Source organism: Oxyura jamaicensis, chromosome 14 (genome assembly GCF_011077185.1).
Source record: "Oxyura jamaicensis isolate SHBP4307 breed ruddy duck chromosome 14, BPBGC_Ojam_1.0, whole genome shotgun sequence".
NCBI lineage: Eukaryota > Metazoa > Chordata > Aves > Anseriformes > Anatidae > Oxyura > Oxyura jamaicensis.
In genome coordinates this window covers 13267969-13291396 of record NC_048906.1, presented here as the reverse complement: position 1 = coordinate 13291396, position 23428 = coordinate 13267969, and the positions used below count along the sequence as shown (strand labels likewise).

Here is a 23428-nt window from a genome sequence, read left to right as displayed (position 1 = left end):
ATACTTGCTGCAATTGTGGACATAAGCAACAAACCAAAGCTTCCAAAAGCTGCCACCAAAGCAGGTCTCAACTACATTTTGTTGAGGGCTGTTTTGAAACCCCCTGATTGCAGAAGGGCTGGGATAAGCACGAGCCCCCCCTCAGCTCTCACCCTGGCAAAACCCACCTCCATCTGACCGGCTCTGCCCACTGAAGTCTCAACTTCTGGTCTCATTGCCTTCACATGAAGGAAGGGTCAGTTTGTAAGGGAAGAATATAAAATTTGGGTTTGAAATCAATAAATCAATAATGTATTTGCAAATCAGGCTGAGAGGAAAAAGCTTAGGGAAGAGCTTCAAAGCCAGGGCAGGCAGAGTTGGGCATTGGGATGCTACTGGGTGGGTGCTGGTGGTGTGGCTGCAGCCACTGATGGGTGGGTGGATGGCTGGAGGAGACCAATGGGAAGAAAAGGAAGGCAAGACTGAAAAATATCCAGACCCTCACTGCCATCTGCTTTCTTAGGAGTCCTTGGCTGTGGTGGGTCAGGGCTAGGACCACGCTCTCCAGGGCATGCCAGCTGCAGTGCCACGCTTCCTTGCAGACTATCTGCTAGGCCAGTGGGACAGTGAGCAGCTTTTACTCAAGACCCCATTTTTAGGACCCTACAGGCATAACTGCAGTGTTCAGGAAAACAGTCTTTTGGCCTGTGAACCCCTCATGAAACCAATGCCCCGGGACAGCTCTTTGTTTGATTTCCCTGTAGGTTTCCTTTCCTTCGAAAACTAGCTGCAGGAAAGTGCCCACTTGCCTAGCAGGCAATGCACAGCACTCGCAGCTGGACTCCGGGTGCTAACTAGGAAGAAATCTGAACAGTCGGCTGGGAGTGCAGATATTCATGCATGAGATGGCAAAGCCAGGAGTATTTTCACCATCACTCCTGGCTGAAGTGGCAAAAGCAAATAACTGCATGGGAGAAAGATTTCTCTGGCCATAATCTCAGAGTTTGGCCCAACTCACCAATCTCTTCCACAATATTCTCAGTGCTTCCAGGAGGAGTGGTTTTCTCCTGTTCAGAAACAAAACAAAACAAACTTGACTTGTCCCTTTTCTCTGAAAGAAGGTTACTAAGCACTGGGGCTTTCCTGGTCATCACTATGATTAACACCACAAACATCATGAAGACACAGTCGGAACCCTCCTGCTCTCAACAGCAGAATCTGCTGCCTTCGGCCACTCCACCCGGCAAAGTGCTTGCCATCCCATCCACTGCAAGTCCTTCACTTATGTTGCTACACAACCACCCCAAGAGCTAAGTCATTCTCGTCATTCTCTCTCTCTCTCTCTTTTTTTTTTTTTTTTTGGTCCCCTGAAAAAGCAACAATGAGAAAACTGCAAATTGGTATTGCTTGCTCCAGAGTTTGGGAAAAAGAGCAAAAACAGCCACTGTCCATCCTTCTAAAAGACACCACTAATGTGATTGATGTGCACACAGAGAAACAACAAAGAATAAAGCTGCTCCCAAACCTGCAAACATTCTTGAAGACACGATGACTGATACATTTAGAGTAACTAAATATTAGAGGTGTCTGGATATAAAGGGTTTAAACCCTAATGATACACAGCCATTTGCACTGCAGCCCAGTCAGATGATGCTCCCCTGCAGCTGCACCCATCAGAGCTGCCTGCAGATATGTGGAGGTCTTCAGGAGCTGGATCTCACCCTCCTGCACTGAAGAAACATACCTTGCTGCTGAGGCGAAATGGGAATCCCCTCCCTCTGCTAACCAGTGCCTGCAATGTTAACACGGCTTCCCCATTTCCAGCTGAATGGTGCATGCAAATACCCCAATGCACTGGATAGCGTCCTCTCAGCTATTAAACTCACCAAACATGGCACATATAGAAAAAAGTGAATTGGGATAGAATGGGGTGAAATGATGTCATGGATTTCTTTAAGGGTTCACAGAGTTTCTCAGTGGAAATACTGACTACTTTGATCCCCAGGTGAGGGATTATTTGATCCTTTGATATTTGGGATAACAAAGGAAATAATTCCAGTGAGATCATGAAGTTGCATCTGATTTTTAAGTACTAAGAAAAAGATTTAAAGAGAGGAAAAATAAATAAAAGAAGCTTCAAATAAAGAACCCATTTTACAGTCGTAAGGAGAAAAGAACAAAGCTCTAATTTGATTTAATTCAAACGCAATATATCCGTTTTGATCCTGTGCACAACTATAAGCTGCTGCTATTTTTTGTGCCCCCTGCTGTCGATAGCTTCTCACTGTGACTCCTCTCTCATTACACTGTTTGGAGGGCCTGCTGCCATCCCCTGCCCATCACAGGATCTAGCTCAGAAAGACTCAGTTCTTGGGTAGACAGAAGATGCAAGCAGCGCAGAAATCATAGTTTAACCAATCTCCAAATACCTTCTGGGCTCTTTACCATGCCTTGCATGTTCTGTACTCATCGTGCCTGTGCCATAAGCCTGTAAATGAATGCAACTTAAGAAAGAGAGCTGTGTCAGAGATACAAGAGGCTGGGAGTCAGTTTGCAGGTCTGCTGGCTGAAGCCAGCCAACTCCCCTTGCTTTGCTCACTGCAAATAGCACCGACGGTGTAGACAGTCCTGCAGCCTATCAACGAAACCCTGTGCTGGAGCTATGAAACAGAAACCAGAAATACAAGTGACTTTTGAGCTCTCACACTAGTATTTGATATTAAGGATGTGTTAGATTGTTTTCCTAGCCCTTGGATTATGCTGGATCAGCTGCAAGTCCAGCAGCCTGTGTGCTGATGCTGTTAACAGCAGGTTTTCATTTCAAGTCAGCTCATAGACAGGGCTTTTCTGCAAGCAGGCACCCTTCAGGGTCACTCTTCATATGCCTGTGAAATAAACCTCTGAACTCAGCTCCTAGTAATCCGCTTCTTTTGTCTCCAGGCACAGCTGTGGCTTATTAAATTTCCTCGCATGGGAGCTGGCTCATGTTCCTTACTCAAATGGCAAGCCTAGGCAGCTGATCAGGACCTGAGCCGAGAAAACTTGTTCAAGGCGCAGACCTCCCCGAAGGATGGACTTACTGCTATCAGGGCTCTTTACTGAGCACTGTCTGCCCTCCAGAGGTCTCTTTGTATTTTGTTACCCATCCTGTAGCAGCCAGGGGCTACCACCCACCCCAAAAGACCATCTGAGCCACCAGTGAAAAGGTTGGCTGACCTGGACTTCTTTACTGCCCTCCAGCATACAAAACCTGATGTTTTCTCAGCAGGTTAGTGCTGAGCTGTGGGACAGAACAACCAAACAAAGGAATGGAAAAATACAGAACAGACGGGAAAAACGTATCCAGCCATCTCCCCCAGACTGCACTTTCAGAAGCCTTCCTTTTGGCAAAGGTGCGCCGTGACATTAACTTGACCTCTCTGGTTTAAAGACTGTCAATGACTCCTGCTGTTGGTTGGGATATCTGAACAGGTCATACTGGCAGGGTCCTGCATTCCTGCGGGGGCCTGACTGTAACTCGATGCTGTGCTGGCCAGGCAGGCCATATACCACAGAAACCTGCCTTTGGGAGCAGGAGCCCAAAGCCACTGGCTGCTGTGCTGAGGCCATTTGGAGAGAGCAGGCTGTGGCAGCATGTGGAGGGGGACGCTGGGACAAAGACAGGTTCAAACCAGAGATGACAGCTTTCAAGAGATGTGTGTTTTCCACCTGGCTCCACTAATGCAACCAAGTGTTGCCCACTGACAGGGCTGCACAGAAAAAACAGGGGCACCACTCAGCAGGAGAGGCCGCTGTGTGAGGGCAGGACTTGTACAAAAGCATCCAGGAGGAGCAGACCAAAGGGTCTGACGTGCTGGTGGCATTGAGCTCAAAACTGCCAGCTCCCCTGGGAACAGTTTGTAGGAGAACCACAGCAACACCCGCTGCCAAACAGTTACACACAGGATTAACACTTCCTTCACACCCGGTAGGATTTAACAAACTAGATGTCATGTCGTTACAGCTATCCCAGCTCTCACAGACGTGCTTTCTAAATCCAAAAGGTGTCTGATGAGGAGCAGACATGGAAACAGCTTCAGGCCAGCCAAGGAACTGGCACCCACAGATGTGCCACTGCCACTGGACATAGCCAAAATGCTGTGGTGATTTTGCTCCATCCTTCCTCAGAATTCCTACAGGAGACCAAATGACTACATCTTAGCACGCTGCCAGTCAGCCGAGCCAAGGCCTATGCTGGTTTCAAAGCAAAATAGCTTAGAACAGTTTGAGAGTGATTTAAGTTAACACACAGATCTTCAGACTTGCTGTGGACTAAAAGGGTGCACATGATAGCTTGTGCAGCTCTGATGAGGAATTTTAATAAAACTTACAGAGTGTTTCACCACTTTGGGGCAATTCCCCTCAATTAGTTTCTTCCTGGTCACTTCTCACAATCTCCCTCTGGACTTGCCCTGGTCTCCCCACCCTGCAGGTCTTCTGGACTTAGCAACCCTCTGTCCAGTCATCCGCTACTGAGATGGCCTTCAACACTCTTTGTTCATCCTGGGGAAGTTCACTTAGCTACTCTTGACCTTCTCCATTCAACCCTGTTGTCCCACGACTCCTCAAATTCATCTTGACTCCTGTCTTCCATCCCTAACAAAACCATTACTGCTAGTCCATAAATACACAGACCCTGTTCCATAGACTTTGGTCCTATCTAGCTTTCTAACCCAAAATACTTCAATTCCTCCTCAGTCACACTCCCATTTACATTTCATACTCATCTGCTTTTCCAGTTTACTGACCTACTCTATTCCTCACAGTCCTCTAGTTCTCTCTGTTCTCACACTGCCATCAAGTCTTTTCTTCCAGTTCCTGCTAGAACAGGACTAGCAGAAAATCACCTTCTCTACTTTTGAATTGGTTCCTGCCAGCTCTGAGCAAAATCAAAAATATTTTTTGATTTCCACCTACTTCATATATACCAATGCTTTATCTTGGTGTCTCTGCCAAGGCCTCATCTCCTGGACGTCTGTATCACCTTTGTCAAACTTGATGTGCCATAGGCATACATGTTTTTTTCTTAGAAAGACCTTTCATCATTTTATTTCTGTCTCAGTCACCTTAAACTGCCTCTGCCACCTCAGAGTATTAATTGGCACCTCTCCTCTCCGCACCTGCACACAAGCTTTCATTTTTCCTTGTCGTTCACCTTCCTCATATGATGGCTGGAGAGTTAAAAGGCTTAGGTGGGCCATTGTTTTTTCTCTCCGTGCAGCCACGTACTGCTCTTTCCTTACAGCTTTCTTAAGGATGGGCGAATTGGCTTCGTTGTCAGAAGGCAGGCTGCGGTTGTGTTTCCCAGGAGCACAATGTACTCTCCAACCTACCTCCAACACATTCAAAAGCTTTGCAGGTAGCCCTTGAGCAACCTGTGGGCCTTATGCTTGGTAGTGTCCCCAGATGGCTCCTCAGAGTTCATCTGAAGACTGTGCTATTTCTCTTTGCCAACCTGGTCTTGAGGGCTGTCTCAAAGTGCTCTGCAAAATAACGCCGACAATGAGCCTTACCCATGCTGAGGCAGATAAGCGGAGAACAGAACCCAGAACTGCTAAGCCCTGACCATTGAGCCCTGAGTCTTTCTACTCACCAAAGACCAGGAATCTGAAAAGAGTCCAATACTTTTTATTATTACCTCACCATCAGCTCCCAAATGCTGAAAGGTCAGTCCCACCTGATCCATCTCAAGCAAGTATTATCTTTGACCCACTGGAAGAAGGAACTCATTAACCTGTCTAGGACATTACTTTAAGGCTTATAATGATTCCACAGAGGGTTCAGCCTAGCTTGGTTCTGCATCTTGCTGTAGGCCTGTGTACTCTTTCAGAGCCCTCTGTAATGCAGCAGCGTTTCTCACAAAGCCCTTCAGCTGTCCCAGACCTGAAGACTGATATACGATCAACTGTAAATCTGTCACTACAAATGCTCATACCATTGCTCATTACTGAGGTTTGGATAGCTAGCAACCATGCTGAATTCCCTTCTGATGACCAGAAGATCTTGAAACCTGGTTTATCAGAAGTGAGGCAGACTGGAACAAATGGCTCTCTGGGTTTATCTGCAAGTTCACCTTACGTGTTTGCACTGAGGAAACTCATCCTTCTGGGCAGGACTGCAAAGCCTAAATGTTCAGTACACCTGCCATGCCCTGCCTCCATTCTACCAACGAAATAGTTTACTTATCAATTATTCCAGTTTCTGAGGGAAAGTGGACATTGAAAAGTCTTTTTCAGTCGAAATCCAAGACATTACATACGCAAGATAACAAGATTTTATATATATATATAATATATATAAACTAAAGACACAAAGGACATTTATTCATGATTCTGGCTTATTGCAACCAGGGATGGAAATATTTAAGAGCCTGTCATGGCCCCAACTTCTATGAATGTACTTAGTTCTTTAAAAACAATAAATTCATTTGATTTCCTTATCATTCTTTGGCAGAAATTCACAATTAAACTATGTGCTTTGTGAGTGCGGCTCTTTGCTTTAAATCTGATGCTTGTGAGTTTTGCTGGCTAAGCCCCATTTTTGCAGGCACTGCCATTCTCAGCTCACCTTCTCTGCATCCTTCAAGCTTTACAGACTTTGCCATATTCTCTTTACCTGCCTTTCTCCCAGACACATTTGAAATTTAGATTCATGCTTTCTGAAGTTAAATTGAATTTGGTGATTGTATAAAAGCACAAAAATCAACAGTGTTAGAGAGTAAAATCCTATGTGAGTATACAAAAAAGACATGGCATGGAGAGTGACAGGTCACTCCGCAGCTTGTGCCAGGACTCTGTTAGGGACCAAACTGAAATAAGAATATGTGTTTGCTAACAACTGGACTGGAAAAAAGATGCCACAGAAGCCACTGGAAAATCATATGCCAGTGTTCAATCACTACCAACAAGATGATACTTGAATTGTTCGCTTGAAGACGACCTTCTGTCTATCAGGTGTGCTTTAGCTATTATTGATGTTGGGAAAGATTTATTCAGAACTAAGGACTTCCTCAAACAACCTAAAGCAAATGCGTTAATAGACCATAACAAAGTTCACATTGGTGTAATTTCAGCTCAGACTCTAGATTGCTGCTGTAGATAGCTCAGCTGAAAAGGAGAAATTCGTAAAGCTGCAACAGTTCAGCAGCTTATGATAATGTAAATGGGTGTTAACAAACAAAAAAGAAATAACAAAATCCCAGTGTTTCCTTCCAGAATCGGTGAAAAGGATTATTATCGCTCTTACCATCAGCAGATTTCTCTTTGCACTATTGTTACTGTAGAAACACATCATAAAACCTTTAAAGGTCCATTTCTGTACTGCCTTTAAACCACAGTATAATCACAAGAACTACCCTGTCCAAAAAATAGGCATTTCATTTTAAGGCTAAAGTATACATTTGTTAATCAGTTAATCTCTTTGTTAATTTGTTTAACGGTGATTAAATGGGATGTATTCTTTCCAGAACATAAGTATGTCCTGAAAACCCTAAATTTAGTGGGAAGATTCCTGATTTATTATTACTATTATCATTAACCTGTTGGTCGTATCAATTATGCAGATTTGTTGGCCATTTTTGCCCCTCTCATGAGAACCTGCAAAGCCCGGGAAATGGGCAAAAAACCTTCTAGAATGGTGACCTGCAAACTGTGAAGCAATCTAAAATCTAGCAATTTAAAATAATTGCTAGGGAGAATGCTGAGCTAATCGGTGTGAGCGGAGTACCATCCCAGCAGAGCTGCACTGCCTGTTTCCCCCACCAGCTCGAGTATATCTAACCCACGCTATGCTGTGCCATAAAGAGGGCTAGGACTCACCGCCCAGCTAGGGCAATCCATCTGATCTGAGATGCTGAGCCACAAAATAAGTCACCCCTGAGGATGCCTGTTTCTCTCCTTGTCTACAGAGGAAGCCATGGTTAATTAGCTCAGACTTTAGACATCTAACTTGTAGGCACCTAAGTTTGGGCTCAGGATTTCTCCTGCCACGTATGTCTTAAGTTAGACAGGTTAACAGTTTAGGCCCTGCCTCTTAAAAGTGCTCACAAGCATGGCACCATGGCACTTTGCTACTCCTAAGCTGCAAGTCTGCACTCGCAAATCTTATTTTCTTTTTCAGTGGCAATGTCATGAATTACCAGAGTGGTGCAGGCTACGGGCAAGGGAGTTGGTACATGGTTAATCACACCCTTAATCCAGGCTACATTAGGCATTTTATTTTTGCTCCTAACTTCAGTGCTCTAAATCACACCTCTCTCTCTCAGGGCACCTAAATTAAATGTCTGAAGTTAGATAGTGTGAATACCCCTGAGGTCACTTCTGCTCACCTTAAGAGGCTGGCACGGGTACTGTTCCAGATCTGGTAACACTTTGAGTAGAGTACAGAGAGAACACCGTGATCAAAATTTCCTCTCAGTTAAGGAGACTCCTATCTGTCAAGGGCTGGGACACCGACACTCCAAGCAAAGCTCTGAGGACAAACTGACGTGCTGATCTGAGAACCAGCATGGGAGCACTGATAGTCATGGCTAACTGTGAGGATGAAACCATACTGATTTTATCGAATAAGAGCTTGCTTGCCTGTTTATGGTCATTTTATTCTGCTGCTGCCACCAGTTACCTTTCCTGGGCCTTTTGGAGGTCTGTAAAACTCACTACAAAGGCAGACAACTAGAAACAAAGGACAGATGTACTGAAATGATACCCAGATTTGATGCAGCAGATATGACAAAGGTGCTTAAGGTGTGACCTTCCTAACCATAGCCGTGAAAGAGTAAACAGGTAGTGACAGTGAAATTTAGGTAGCGAAACAGGTAGTGACATTTCATGGCTGAAAATGAAACTCCAGCAGTATCTCCTCGGTCTGCCTGTTCTCACCAACAGTGCCTAATTTGAATAGCCAGGAAAGGAAATACCAAAAGTTGCCAAGACTGTGCCAAACATTCATCGGTTTTCCCTCAAATAACATCAACTCTCCCTCCTCCTTTCCCCAAAGAACCAAATATCTTCTCAAGTTGATCATATCCTCCTTATTCATCTTGGCTCACCCAGCTGTATGAGTAAGTGCCACACAATTAAAGATGCCTCATCACAAGGCGTGATGGTGATACCGAATGTGTAACCTACGCAATATAGTCAGCTTACAAATAACACAAATGCTGAAATATCCTTGCACAAAGTCCTCAAAATCTGGGGCAGAGCTCTTTGAAACTTGAAGCCTGGATAGTCTTTCAAGAGCAAAATTCCACAGAAGAATGTAAATTTCCACCCTCCGCCATTCTAATAATCCTGCTCATTTGTCATCTTATACCTTCTTTAACATGAATTTTACATCCACTACTGAAACTAGAAATCATTCAACAAGCCTAAAAATGGGGATGAGTGCAGGATGATGATATTGACTTATTCTCTGAATATTCTTCCGTCACCTCCCAGACATCAAGTCCATCAAGTCCACAATACCTCCTACAAGCTAAAAAAGCACAAATGATTAAATGTATTTCTTCTCCTTTTCGGTCTCCATCAGTCCTTCTCTTGTAATATGTGGGGCAGATCCATGCACATCTACGCTGCTGATTGCTGGCTCACATTACAAACTGCTGGAACATGCTAGATTCTTGCAGAGCTTGTGGATCACGTGAAAGCTACGCCACAATTGATTTTTCAGCCAACTGGAAGTTAAATCTTGCAAGTTAAAAAATCCTAATCTGCTAGACTACAAATATAGCTGTTACTTAAATGTCACCAGCTGCCAGGATAGGGAAAGTGAGTCAAGGCGAAGGAAATTCTGTACCTGTAAATAAATGCCTGTTACAGGCTTGAAAGCTACTGAACCTCTCATCATCTTGCTGGGACATCCTGGCTTCCTTATTATGTACATGTTCAAATATTACTGTGTTAGAGGATATACACATGTACGTAGAGGATTTATCTAGACAGAATTATTAAAACCCTGCCTGGACTCAATCCTGGGCAATGTGGTCTAGCTGACCAGGCTGGCTGCTGGACATCCCTCCCGGCCTCGTCCATTCCCGTGGTGCTACAAGGGACTGTGTATGCCAGGGGCACCCTGAGACGCGGATCTGGGAGACGGATTACCTTTTCTTAGACTAAATGATGCAGCTGGGGAAAAATAAAATAAAATAAAAAGGAGCAGCAGAGAAACTTTCAGGCACATAAGCTCCAGAAGTCTAATGACAGATACCCTCTCTACCTACAAGCCTTTATGCTGAAAAAAATGACACAGATGCATCTGGAAAGCAGCACAATAGCAGGCCTTGAGAGGATTTCAGCTCTATAAATAAAAACCTTCACCACTGTGTGGCTCAAAGATGGCACTGTGGGTTTTCTAAATCTATGGTGACGCTAAAAGATTTCCAACTCCTGCCTTGTCCTAACATGAACATGTGCTCCACCACCCATGGCACCATAGATTGGCTGGCTATCTATTTTTCCAGTATGTAGGAAGCCCACGCCTCTTTGCCATCTGTCACCAGTAATTTTTCATTGCTTCTGAAAACAACCTGAGAATAACCCCACTCCGATTTAGTTTAATGAAGCAATAAACCCTCCGAGTACATTCTTTCCTAAATAATCTGCTTATTGCTGTTTCACCTACCGCCTTTACCCATCTCATCCTCCTGCACTTTTTACTGTCACTTCTGAGGACGTTCACTTGCTTCTGTTCTGGCTGTAAGGAGCGAAGTGCTCAGTTCCCATGAGAACAGGGAATCGGTGGGAAATGAAGGGAAACCTGAAAATGTTTTTTTTTTTTTTTTTTTTAATCATTTAAGATATTCATAAGTAAAACCAAATAGAAAATAATAAGAAAATATGGATTCTAACTTGCTAGGAGAGTGCTTAGATGAGTGCAAGGAAAGACAAAAACCAAACAATTGAAAACAAACAAAAACACTAGCTCCTTTTCAACACCTATTTATAAGACAGAACAGCTTTCCCCAGTGGAAGATGAGATAATCGAAAGTGTCCACACTGATAGCTGACGGTCTGTGACTTGATCCAGAGTGCATTTAATAAGCCCGATACACCTCTGAAATCTGCAAGGCCTCTTGCCAGTACTGGTCACATTATTCTGAATTTCCAGATTAGCTCCTGAATGCTGTTGTCCAGGGCCTCCTACTCCAGCTGGGTTGTGTTTTCTCTGCCTCCATCATAGCAGGGTTTCATACCAGTCCCTCCACACAGCAGCACCAGCAGACCTGCAGGCTCTCTCAGAACTGGGCAGGTAAAGCAAGCAGAAACTCTGGATGTGACTGCCTGAGACTGACATTTCTGAAGAAGCTTTTGCTGCAAGCCGTCCCACCTCTGCTAGACAACACTGAGGATTTCCTTTTCCAGAGATCGTAACTTGGCACCTTCCAACAACCTACGTTCACTTTGAAAGACACAAAATGCTAAGAAAGAAAAGAATGCTGAATCCCTTTCCTGAGCAAAACCACCAACTTTGACCTGAGAGAGGGCCCCTTCGTATGTACACACACGCGTTCCCACGCACACAAATCCCATTCTGAGCTGACTGCATCTCCATCACGCCGTGCACTCGTGTAAACGTGCTTACTCTACCACAGCTCCTGAACCTGTCCCGACATTCATACTTTGCATGACCAGTACGTAGAAACCCCGGCGGTCTTGGCACCGATGCTGTTCCAAGCAAAGTTGAGAAGCTTTCAGTTTTACCTCAGTAGGAGCAGAAACAGGCCTTTCATTCTGGACAACTTACTGCTAAGTGTTTGTTCAGGTTGTGACTTCTTTCCTATTGCTCCCAAAACACAAAACGGGGAACAACACAAGGTAATCTGTCACTTTGCTTCTGCACGCTCCGTGTTCCTTTCATGTAACGGCAGCGTTTATATGAAAGCTTCCAGAGGAGGATCGTCTGCTGCATCAAGTCTGTGAAACAATTACACTCCCTTTTTCCAGTGAAAGAAAAATGAATGTTCACTGAAGCTAAACAGCACTACTTTAACCTGTGAAAAAATAGTGACCACAGCCCTCGCTCTGTGATTTGTATTCTATAATCATCTTTAATCACACTAGGAGAAAAAAAAAAGCTAATGTTACTTTGCAACATGATGCATTTTATATATATATATATATAAACACATTGCTATTTTCTGATCTGCAATGGATTTAAAACTAATATCACTTTCTTCAGTAAATGAAATGCACCAGTAAGTAAACAACCACTTGAATTAGTTCCTCCGCCCATGTAATTTGCACAAGTCTCACGGTTTGTGTATTTGCCCCTCTCCCTCCAACGGGACGTACTGATTCCTCCAAATAGCTCAGGCTGCTCTTGAAGACTACGAAGTCATAATGGACTCTCAGGGAGCTGCCTGGCTCACCAAAAAGGCTGTTTACAGCAACACCTTTGTTACTAAGAAAGGAAACCTGTCTCTTGGTTCTTTGGCAGGGAGCAGTTATCCACATCAAGGTCTGACTCTCCCCTCTAAGGTGAAGTCTTCCTCCTGCAGTTCCCACCTAGACCCAGAACGTGCTCACTGGCAGAGTGGGGTATGGGCACTGCAAGATATGTGTCTCAAGGATGAAGAATACAAACAGCTGCTAGCATAAAGTAACACAGCCGTGCATAGCTGCCGTGAAACTCTGTCATCTCAAGGGCACAATCTGATGTATTGCAATGAGGATAAAGATAAAAATATAAAGGCATGCATCTTGTTCCATTCCCTAAAACAAGTGTCTTGGCCAAGGAACAGAATTTTGCAGGTTGCCAATAGCAACGTTCATGTTTTCAGAGTACAATATGCGTGATCTTCACGCAAAGCGGAAAAATTACCCAAGGATTTCCAGTGGCTCAATAGCAAGTGTTCCCCACGGGCTAGGACAGGTGTCTGCAGAGCTCCAGTACCCTGCGGGGCCAGATCCTTAGCTGAGCAAACTGGCAAAACCCTACTGAATGTGGGAAAAGGGGATGATAAACAGCTGGAAATTTGCCTAATAATTTCTTAAAATAAGGAACGAAAGCTGTTTCTATTAACACAAGAGGGAACGCAATCTACGTATAGATACACACACGTGCATCGATGCTAATGCAACCATTAACATCTTACACATGCAACAAGCTGCGCCACGTACAGCTACATCCTGATGGCTGCTTCGTGTTGAAATACACAGTGCAAAAATATGAATTATTGTACTTAAACCAGCGAGGCTTCCCCCCCACCTCTTCCCCATCCAAACTCATGCGCTACGCATTTCAACAGACTTTGCTACCTCAGCCAGGAGCTCTGAGTCTGGCTGAGGCTGAAGGTTTATAGGCCTCATACCTGAACCCTTGTATGGCTCGACAGATACTGAGAGTACACTGCCTCCTTTCCTGAGTGCTCCTTAGTTTCAGACTTGGCATCAGCGCTTCTGTGCTGATGGTGGTGGGACTTCTGGTCATGGTGGCCATCCCTTTTCCTGGCTTCCGAGTCAAACAAGACGTGGGTTAGCCTCTCCAGATAGTGCTCCAGCTCTTCCTGGGTGTGCTCCAGTTGTTTGCCAACGTTACTGGGAAAAAAGGAAGAGGATGGTGGAGGGCTTTTGCTTTCCCTCTCCTTCTTGGCCTCCTCCAAATGCGGGTTATGCCTCATTAGAAGAAGCACCACGATAAGCAAGATCAGGCACAGGTACACAACCCAGACCTCTTCCATCCTGGTGGTGGGATACGCAGGGGCTAGTGCCTGTCGATGCGCTCACACGGAAAAAGACAGATGTGCCAAACACAGCAGATGGTCACTCCTTCAAAGGTTTCAGCAACCACAGAAGAGAACTGCTGCCAGTAATTAAAGCACTGTGGTAATTTAATATCAAAGTTTTCTAAAGCAGAGTGGCTTGCAAATTTTCCTTCAGTTCTAAATATGAACAGTGAACAGCAGAAATACTTTTAAGCAAAGCAAGTAAAGCAGCTTTGTGCTTGGAGTAAAACAGCCTCAGCAGCAAGATCTGTCACTGCTCCGTGTGATCTTAAAACAGCAGTATTGCTCCTTGTTTTTGTTAAGAAACTGCAGGTCAGACGCTTATCACTCTTCAGAAACCTTTCCTTCTTTTATAGCATTTGAATTCTTGTCTTCCTTGAAATGGCAAGGTTTTCTTCTTTCTAATTCAAAGAAAAAATAAGGTAGGATTGTTTTTTTTCCTCCCCTCAGTAAGATAATAGAGTATTTTATCCTTTGGGGGTCATTAGATGCTGGTTCCACAGGCTACCCCCAGCACTCTTCAAAAAACTTGTCGGAAGGAGCTACCAGTCACTCACGGTACAGATTCGGTGGGACTAGTTTTGTTGGCTTCCTTCTGTCTATGCTGGCCTTGGGAGAGGGAGTCTCAGGACTCGGATGATTTCAGCTGAACTTTGTGGGGATCTCTTGGAGAGCCTTTGTAGGCTGCTCCCCAGTGACTCGGCCCACCAGAGGCAGGGTCTGTATGGGACGGGATTGCATTTCCTAACCTTTGCCGAGGGATCTTTTTACAGATGAGGATGCCAAGCCTAAAAGGAGCAGAGATCACGCCCAGATTTCTGCTGCCTTGGTGTGTCAACATTCTTGGTCTCAGCCTGCTGCAGAAACACCACCTCAATTTGTTCCCAAAAGTGAGACCTTTCCTTTGCTTTGGTAAGGAGAAATGGTCTGAGAAAAATGACAGCATCTTGTCATCTCGGGATCTCACTGACCGCACTGCCGTACTTTACACTCCCATTTTGCCTCATCTTTAAGTTTTTCCTGAGGACCACGCTGGAGGATCTTGTAAGCGGGTTGCTGGCCACAAGCCTGGGCCAGGAACTGCTGCACTGCGGAACCGTCACACCAGGTCTAGGTGGGCAGTCACCAAAGAGCTACGGTAGGCACCACAACTGCAGCCACCCCTTTCACACTGATCTCAAGTGCACGGCATAAAGCTGCAGAGGGATGCAGAAAGACAGGCAATCAGAACTAAGCCACATTTTCTACCAAAACTGAGCTATGTTTTCTTAAACTGGGAACACTGGAACAGAAAACTCCAAGCAGATAAGGACTTCTCCTTTCTCCCCCATCGCTGTACACTGTTAATGCCCTAGGGCATGGACCATGTCTCCAGCCACGTGCGTTACAGATGTGACACTGCTGTAGTAAGACATGTCATGAAAACCATAAATGTCACTGAAATCCTACAGAAAGCAATGCTAAAAAGAGTAGACATTTTATTTTAAATGTCATTAAGACTTACTTATGGCTTCTCCAAAGGGGAATGAACTGACAGAGCAGCAACAGCATCTCTTAGCTTCTAATAATGTTGGTTTCCCTTCAAATTAATCAAATGGTAATGCAACAGGGATGTGTCAAACATTACAAAGCTTACACAGCCTGCCTGTGGAACTGGCCCAGCTGACTTCTGGTCTTACACTCAAGTGCACAGGTCAAGCATGGCACTCAGGGCTATGAAGGGCTTCGATCAACTTTTGCCCCTTCTGAGTCCTCCAACAAAGGAATATGGGTTGGCTTTGCAAGTCAGCTTTATGTAAAGACCTCTGAAGAACCACAGCAGCCTTGCACATATTAGAATGCTTTTTTTTTTCTTTTTTTTTCTTTTTTTTTTCTGCCCTCTTTGGAGATAAACTGTCTGGATTAAGTTAAACCAAACATCTATCTGACTAGTATTTCTATCCTAATAGCAAATGCCTGAAGAAAAGTCGAACAAGGCAATTGTGTAAGAATGCTTCCCAGAATACTCCTGCAGCCTTTCACAGCACAGGAATTTATAATATTTTATCAGCTCTAGCCTTACGTGGAAAAAGGAGAAAAATAACTATTTCCCAGACACATTCTGCATAGCCAGCTAGGTAAGGAAACAGTTGTAGTTCCAAGGTCGTACACAGGATGCTGCTTAATTTTAGAAAATGCAATGAGAGCAGTAAAAATTTGAAAACAATTTGGCTTTTGTATATTTAATCCTGAAAATCCAGAAAATACTGTATAGTGATGTTCCACAGAGTCAAAGTAACAGCAGTACTTGCTAGCAGGTAAAACAATCAGCTAACCTCTTGATTTCCAGTTTTATTTAAGTCTTCTCTCCATATTTCTACTCATTGGAAAAGTTACTTATGTTCAGTTTCTTGTTATGCCTAGGCAGTCAATATGTAACATATTTAAAAGAAAAAAGTATCACAGATGCAAGCGGCTGCATCAGAGCTTAGTAATTTTATTTTATTTTTTTAAACTCAGCATCAGTTTTTTGAGGTCTTTCTCAGCAAACGCTTTCCACCATCTTTCAGTTGCTCTCAGCACACCTTGGAATCTGCCTACACTTCTATTTCTTGCTTCTCATGCAGGATGACTGACTGGACTATAAAAAGGAAGGAAAGCACTGCACCCTAGGGACACCTGCTACCATGTTTCCTTTTAAAGAACTTCTGTTCCTTCAGCTTTTTTAGGCTGAGTGGAGAAGATTTTCTGCATGAACATAGGAGATGGGTTCATTAGCTGAAGCAGTATCAAGACACTGGAGACATACACTCAACTGTCCATAAAGCAAGAATTTAATACAAATCAAATGCCAGAGAACCTTTGGGCTCTCACAGTTCATTTCACTGCCACCCAAGGTTTAGCATGATTTATCCTGAGTCACTGCTGTTTGTAACTGGGCTACTTACAAAGTAAAGTTGCCGTTGTTTGTTTGTTTGTTTTTAAAGAACCAATTGTTCATCCTTCCTAAGGACAAGACCTCATTTCAGAAACAGGAATATTTCCCTGTCTGGAAACAACTGCCCTAACGTCCCTAAGCTGGATTAAATCAGCATTTACAGTTCTCTTCTAAGTCAACACCTGTCAATTAAACAGATGAATGAGCAAGGATGATTCTCACTCATTTTCCTCCAAGATCCTGAACTTTTGTGCTCTGTAGATGGCAGCGATTATCTATACCTACTGCCCTGTGTTTCCTCAATACCAGGAGCTGCATTCACACAGATGTTACGTGGACATACTCAGACACCCCATGCACTTACACTGCCTTTTCTCCTTTTTCCTCACAGAAGCTGGATCTTCATTACAGAGCACTCCCTTTTGTACAAACTGCTTCCTCATCTGCTATAAATGGTCTGCTTTATGTAAAAGCAACAGGAGAATGGGAAAATCTCCCAGTGTAACAGACATTTTTAGGTTAATGTCAGTTCTGCAGGAAGGAAACCAATTCCTTCCAGAGGTACCTTTGCAAAGGTGCCTTTCTTCAGTGTGAGGATAGAGGACTGCTGTGTAGAATTGAGGCTTGGGGTCCATGCATGGTTGGCGGATCCGTATGGTCTAAAGGCACTCTGAAAGAGAATCTTTTCCTCAGGAAATACAGAGATACTTGCAAAACATTTTCTACTGCATAGCATCCTTTTTAAGTTTATGGGAGATCTTGCACAGTTTCTACCTACAGTTTAAATCTAAGATACTTTCCTAGAAGAAATTAAAGCGAAACTCTTCTTGGGAAGTTGTGAATTTGAATGAGCCTGTATTAAGTGTCCTGGATGACTCTGAAGGGGATCCTGCTGAATCTTGGCTTTTCCTACACACTTCAGAGCGCTTCCTGATGACCTGGCAGTTCTTGTTGCAGATGCTTTCCTTCACTTCCATGATTCTGGCTGATTTTGCAGCTTAAAGAGGGGAGAAAATAGCGGGAAGTTATGTTTAGTCATCTAATACAGTGAGCTCCCACTCCTCAGAGCTATGTGGAGGGCAGGAGTGAAGTCCTTTCCTCTTCATTTCCCCCTGCATGCCACGTGTTCCTACCTGCTTGCATGAGCTTCAGCTGTTTGCACCGCTCCTCCTCCATCTTCTTCCTGTAGTCTCCAAAAAGGGTTCTCATGACTTGACGCTTCTTCACCAGTGGAGCCTTGTCATTGCGCAGTGTCCTGATTGCCCGGAGAGCCTCCTCGGCTGAAGCAGTGCAAAGGAGAAACAACCCACAGTTTAAGACACCGCACAGGCTCTCCCCTGCAGCACTGTTCCTGTCTGCCAACCCCTCCCACCGGGGAGAGCTCTCGTTCACTTGAATGCTCACCCTGCTTTGGAGTGGATTTCTGTGTCTTCAGGCCAAGCTCCAGTTGTTCCACACACCAGTCCACCTCCTTCCACAGCTGGTCGTCTGACTGCTGTACAACGTGGAACAGAATGTGCATGAGGAAACAAACCATGCAAAAATCAGCAGCAGTTGCTACACACACACAAAACCTGCATAAAGGCAGGACTACCCAGAATTTCTGGTTCTGGTGATTACTTTATAGGCTTCAATACATTTTCCCTATTCCCTATATTTTCAGTGAGTAAACTTAAAGCACCAGACAAATGTTTTATTGCAACTCTTTGCCTTTGTTTGATGGATTTAAAACCTGGCTGCCATTCAGATGACAGTTTTCCGCAAAGCTAGCCAGGCCCTTTCACACGAAAGAAGCTGTCAGTTCAACTTATGGATGGGAGGAATAAGCATGAACACAACAAAACAACAATAAATTTACCCCAAAACCTGCCTGAAATCAAAGGGTAAGTAATGGACAAAATCAGAAGCTGAGTCTTGATGCCTCAGCTCCTTTGTGTTTGCTCAGCCAGAACTGCATGAAGACTAGGGAGCGTGAAGATGGAAGGAGCCAAGGCCTATCACATAAAGCTAACTGAACAGTGAAAGGGAGAGAAACAGGGCTGCACCCACAGTCTGAAGCAATTGTTAACTGTTCTGTACAGATAAACGCAAAAGCCCTCACGCTATCTCCTTATTTTCCTTACAACAATCTCCTTCCAGTGGACGGGAAGGGCTTTACATCATCTTCAACTCTTTCTCCCTTTCTGACGCTCAGCATTGTTTACTGGTAAGGCTGTTGGTAAGCAACACTTTGGACGGAAAGCTTCGGTCTAGAATATTAACAAAAGCAATTCTTTTGTCGTTTTGTGTGTCAGTATGGCCCAGCTGTCATTGTTTGTTCATTGTTTGTTAACTACACTGGTGCTGGAAAGAAAAATGAAATGGAGACCTGGACCTTAGCAGAACATCAGGAAATCTCCGGATGTGTTTAGATCGTAAGATCTTAATGGTGTGTTTACACATAACTTGCAGCTTCAGTTGATTTCTGGGCCATGCCCCACAGTGGCAACCTTCTAGAAGCTCCATGAAGGTCCATCCTGGGACCTGCCATAGCCCTGTCTACAGCAGCTAGCAACTTTTCTGTTTGCGTTATGTAATCGTGACAGCTGACAATGTGGAAGCTGGGGGTGCAGTGCCTGCTTTAACACCTACAGACACCAGCTTGGCACTAACTGAAGACAATTACCTGCAATATTTTAATGCTGTGTTTTAAAGAAAATGTGGCACCCAGGTTCCCAGGATTAGCTATCACAAGTCTAAACACCAAATGTTTCAGCACAGGTCTGAAAGGAACATCGCATTCCTTGGCACTGATGGGGTTCTTAACTGACTAGCATGGGACGAAATCAGCTGCTCCAAGCAAACAAAAATTCTTGCCTTTCGTTATTTCATCTCGTGTCAATATACTGATGGTTAAACTCTGCACAGACACTAAGTTTCTCTTTTACTGAAGGCTTTATAAACGATGGGATCTTATCAATATTTAAATACCTGCGAAGTCTCATCCTGGTGGGATCCATCTTTATTCTGGCATCCATTAGCTTCTGCCTTTGTCTTCCTGATGACCTCAGCTTCCTCTGTATCCTTTTTACTGACAGATGGTTTTTGTTTCTTCTTCTTTTTCTTCTTCTGTGTAGCTCCATCTGATGTTGATTTCTCCATCACTGCCTTATCTCCAGGAGCACTCTCTGGTTTGGGGATCGTTAATGAGGGGTGGCTTTTGTCCTCTTTGGGTGGACTACCTGCAGTTTGAGCCAACTCAGGCTTCTGCAAGGCTGTAACCTGCAGCACCTCTACTGATTCAGTAGGCAATGCATTACCCAGCACTTCATGATCTGCTGTACCCTCTGTATGTTGGCTTGCTGGAACTAATGGGACCGGAGGACAGTCTTCATCTGGGATGGCAAAGTTGAAGGCAAATTTGGGTTCATGTCCAGAGGCAACAAAACTCAGAGCTCCACTCCAGTTCTCCTGCTCAGTGGCTCTTATATTGGTTTCTATTTGCTCAGCACCACCAACACCAGGGACTGCTTCCAAGGGTGCACCGGTTGCTTCTGGGTCTGCCTCAGGAAGTGTAAAATCAAATCGGAAGTTGTTGTCAGATGGCATGGACCACTTCGGTTTTGCCTCAGAGATTTGGTCAGACTGTTTTGTGTACACCGCACCATCCGAAGCCTGTCCGTTGCCTTGCTGTCCTTCCACATCATCAGTTTTTGTGTCTAGAGAAGAAAAAGAGCGTTACCATCAATCAAGTTTACTACTATGGGGATGCCACTGCTACTGCAACTCCCTCTGTACGAGTACTGCCACAGAGAGGTGATCCAACCACAAGTCTGCAGAAAAGAACCAAATTTCACCCTCCCCTGAGGGGACTGTTCGAGCTCACCTGCTTTCTCCATGCTCTTCCACTCCTCGGCTATCTTGAGACGCTAAACCCCAAACACGCAGGTCATCACTTCTCGCTCCTTCACAAAAGGAGTCCCACGGAAGCGCAGGACCTTGGGTATGTGCTGCGACTCTTCTGCTGCACGCAAGAAAAAGATCGAGAGAAACAACAAAGAGGTGAGGTTATAGCGTGCCTTAAAAACATCCTGTGAGACACTGCTGGCTGGGTCTGCTCTGAACACGTTCTGTGTTCGTATCACCTCTAACTAACTCGTGACAGGCATTCCAGTGAAAGGAAGCTCCAAGTGCTTCTAGAAGCTAAAACAGTACCATGAAATGTCCCTAAAGGAAAAAAATATACATAACTACTTATTATATATTTGAGGAATCTTAAAGTCAGTACTACTAACAGCATAGAGGCTGCCAAGTGCTTAACATCCATTCCCCCAAAGCAACTGAGACATCCAAGAACATGGAATCTCTGGAAAACTGGGAAAGATCTGATTGAACAGTGAGTACACCCAAGAAAGGAATCTTTCTCATACAACCCACCCATATCACGACAGTAATATTAGTTCTTTGTATTAGATCCAATTCTCTAAAAATCATAGTTCTTCCATGCCAGCGGGCCCCAAAGACCTCAGTTTGGGAGCTTTGTATGTGCATCGTCTTCCAGTGCTTGTCTAACACATTTCAAGCCACAAAAAGTTTGATGTACAAGACCAGTACGTTGGAATAGGCACACACACAAAAACATCCTCTTTGCTGCAGTGCTTCTCCAGGACTCTCCAAGCGAGGGATACCTTACAGGCAGACTGCAGATCCAATGCTGAGAGTCCCATGGTAGGAAGGGATTAAGAACCCTGCGCGTACAAGGCAGAAACACCCCAACAGGGCTGGGCCCACCCAAAAAAGTGAGACGTACATTCACAGCACCAAGGTGTCAGGGCCCTGAGCACACATGCCTCCTACATCAAAGATTTTTGCTGTCTGTGTTCAAGCACTGTTTACCATTAAGAGCTGTTACAAAGTAAAAAATAAAAAAAGTTTCAAGGGAAGCTCCCTCCTCACTCACTTGTGAGCTATTTCAAGCTGAAGATCTATCTCATGCTTGGCCTGCCTGAGCTATGTTGCAGCACTGCTGCAGCCACACAGCTCATTGATCCAGACCTTGACCCTGATCCACACCTAAATTCCTGGCTAGACTTTGGATCTACCCCATCACCACAGACTCCTCTGGCAATCCGGACTCTAGGCAAAGCGTGGTTACCTTCAGCAGCCCTGCTTTGCTCTCCTCTGTCAGGTGCTGTGTGAATGGGCCCCCTTCTGGCCAAGCCTCAGCCTGCCCTGCCACTGTGCTCAGCTCCTAGAAACCTTCCCTGCTGCTCCTTGACGCTAGGTACCAAGCACTAGACACTGGTGTAATAAAGAAGCAAGATCCGTAACTTCGTATATTAACGAGTTGGACTGATTGGATAAAACTGTGCTCTCCTGAAAAGCATTTTATGCGATGTTATCTTTAAAGTAATTTCTCCTTCAAACAACAACAATAAGGACCAAGCTTCACAAAAAATAAACTTGGTATTTAAGGGCCAGCCATACTAATACAGCATTTCTTTAAGACTGAAAAACAGAAGTAGAACTGGAGAAGAACCAACTGGCAAGCACTAAGATGGTAAATCATAGAATCATAGAATGGCTGGGGTTGGAAGGGGCCTTAAGGATCACCTAACTGCAACCCCCCTGCCATGGCAGGGATGGCACCCACTAGATCAGGTTGGCCAAGGCCCCATCCAGCCTGGCCTTGACCACCTCCAGGGATGGGGCATCCACAGCTGCTCTGGGCAGCCTGTTCAGTGCCTCGCCGCCCTTAAAGTGAAGAATTTCCTCCCAATGTCTAGTCTAAAACCATAATGCAAGAAACAATACAGAGAACAGGGAGAGTCGAAGTCACAGAAATAAAATACGAAGCCGTTTACATCAGATTGCTCTTACAGTTCATTGCTGTTTGTCGGTTTGTATTTAGAACAAACCCCACATAACACGAGCATAGGCAACAGACTGGAGATAAGGAACACAAGTATCTGTCTCTGCTACAGCAGAACCAAGGCTGGAACTGAGCAGTGGATGGGACAGGCACCTACCTCCTGCTGGGGTCGGGCTGAGGCACAGGGGATGTGTCTGCAAAACGCACCGCTCCAGCTCATCCTGCAACCTGTCCCTGGGGACGGGGGAAGGCACAGCGCTTAAAATCAGCACAAATCTCCCACCTGCAAAATGGATTCTAAAACTGTTTCCTGAAGTCCGTGTGAGAGATCAGACTAGCAGGTAAAAAAAAAATAATAAATAAATAAATAAATAAAAACCACGTTTCCTGGCCTTCCACTTGAGGTGTGCTGTGTAGCAGCTCAGTTTATGCCATAATCCAACACGGCACAGGGTGCTGCAACGGGCCCCGTTTGGAAGGCAGCGAATACAAAGACCCGAGCCGACAAGCCCCCCCAGGCAGCACAGCATCCAGCCAGGCCTTTCGATTGGTTTGCTTTCCTTCTTTCTCCCCCTCCCTTCCTCTTCCTCTCGCTTTTTGTCACCCTTCCCCACGCCACAAGAACAACGAGGCGACCGAGAAAAACGGGTAGAACTCCCGGGCAGCCCCATGTGCCGGGCGAGCCCTCCCCAGCGCCCCGCAGGAGCCACGCGGGGCTCCCCACGCGTCCCGAACCCGGCTCCGGCTCCGCCGGCCCGCCCCGGGTTAGGCCCAGCCCCGCCGCGGCCCCCGACCCCTCTCACAGCGGCCCGGGCCCGGCCTGGGGGCAGCGGCCGCTGCTCGGGGCCCGCGCGGGGCCTCACCTCGCCCCGGCCCGGCCTCGCCCCGGCCCGGCCTCCCCTCTCCCCGCCGCGCCGCCCCT

General features: G+C 45.2%; 1 protein-coding gene across 6 annotated transcripts in view; it reads right to left on the bottom strand.

Annotated features, from left to right (window-relative positions):
• LOC118174227 (UPF0488 protein C8orf33 homolog) overlaps nucleotides 1-23416 on the bottom strand; it is a 31074-nt gene extending 7658 nt beyond the window's left edge. Inside the window, exons 1-7 of one of the 6 annotated variants that reach the window (XM_035339426.1) lie at nucleotides 22515-22574; nucleotides 20521-20655; nucleotides 19626-20208; nucleotides 18060-18150; nucleotides 17789-17935; nucleotides 13325-17652; nucleotides 998-1046 (exon numbers count right to left, since the gene is read on the bottom strand). In XM_035339426.1, coding sequence (XP_035195317.1) covers nucleotides 17456-17652; nucleotides 17789-17935; nucleotides 18060-18150; nucleotides 19626-20208; nucleotides 20521-20655; nucleotides 22515-22570 — 1209 coding nt within the window. In that variant the 5' untranslated portion in view covers nucleotides 22571-22574 and the 3' untranslated portion in view covers nucleotides 998-1046; nucleotides 13325-17455. Of the gene's footprint in view, nucleotides 1-997; nucleotides 1047-13324; nucleotides 17653-17788; nucleotides 17936-18059; nucleotides 18151-19625; nucleotides 20354-20520; nucleotides 20659-22514; nucleotides 22575-22663; nucleotides 22743-23309; nucleotides 23333-23369 lie in introns of those variants that run through there. The other 5 variants (XM_035339427.1, XM_035339430.1, XM_035339429.1 and 2 more) reach the window with 5 other exon arrangements.
• Nucleotides 23417-23428: the final 12 nt, after the last annotated feature.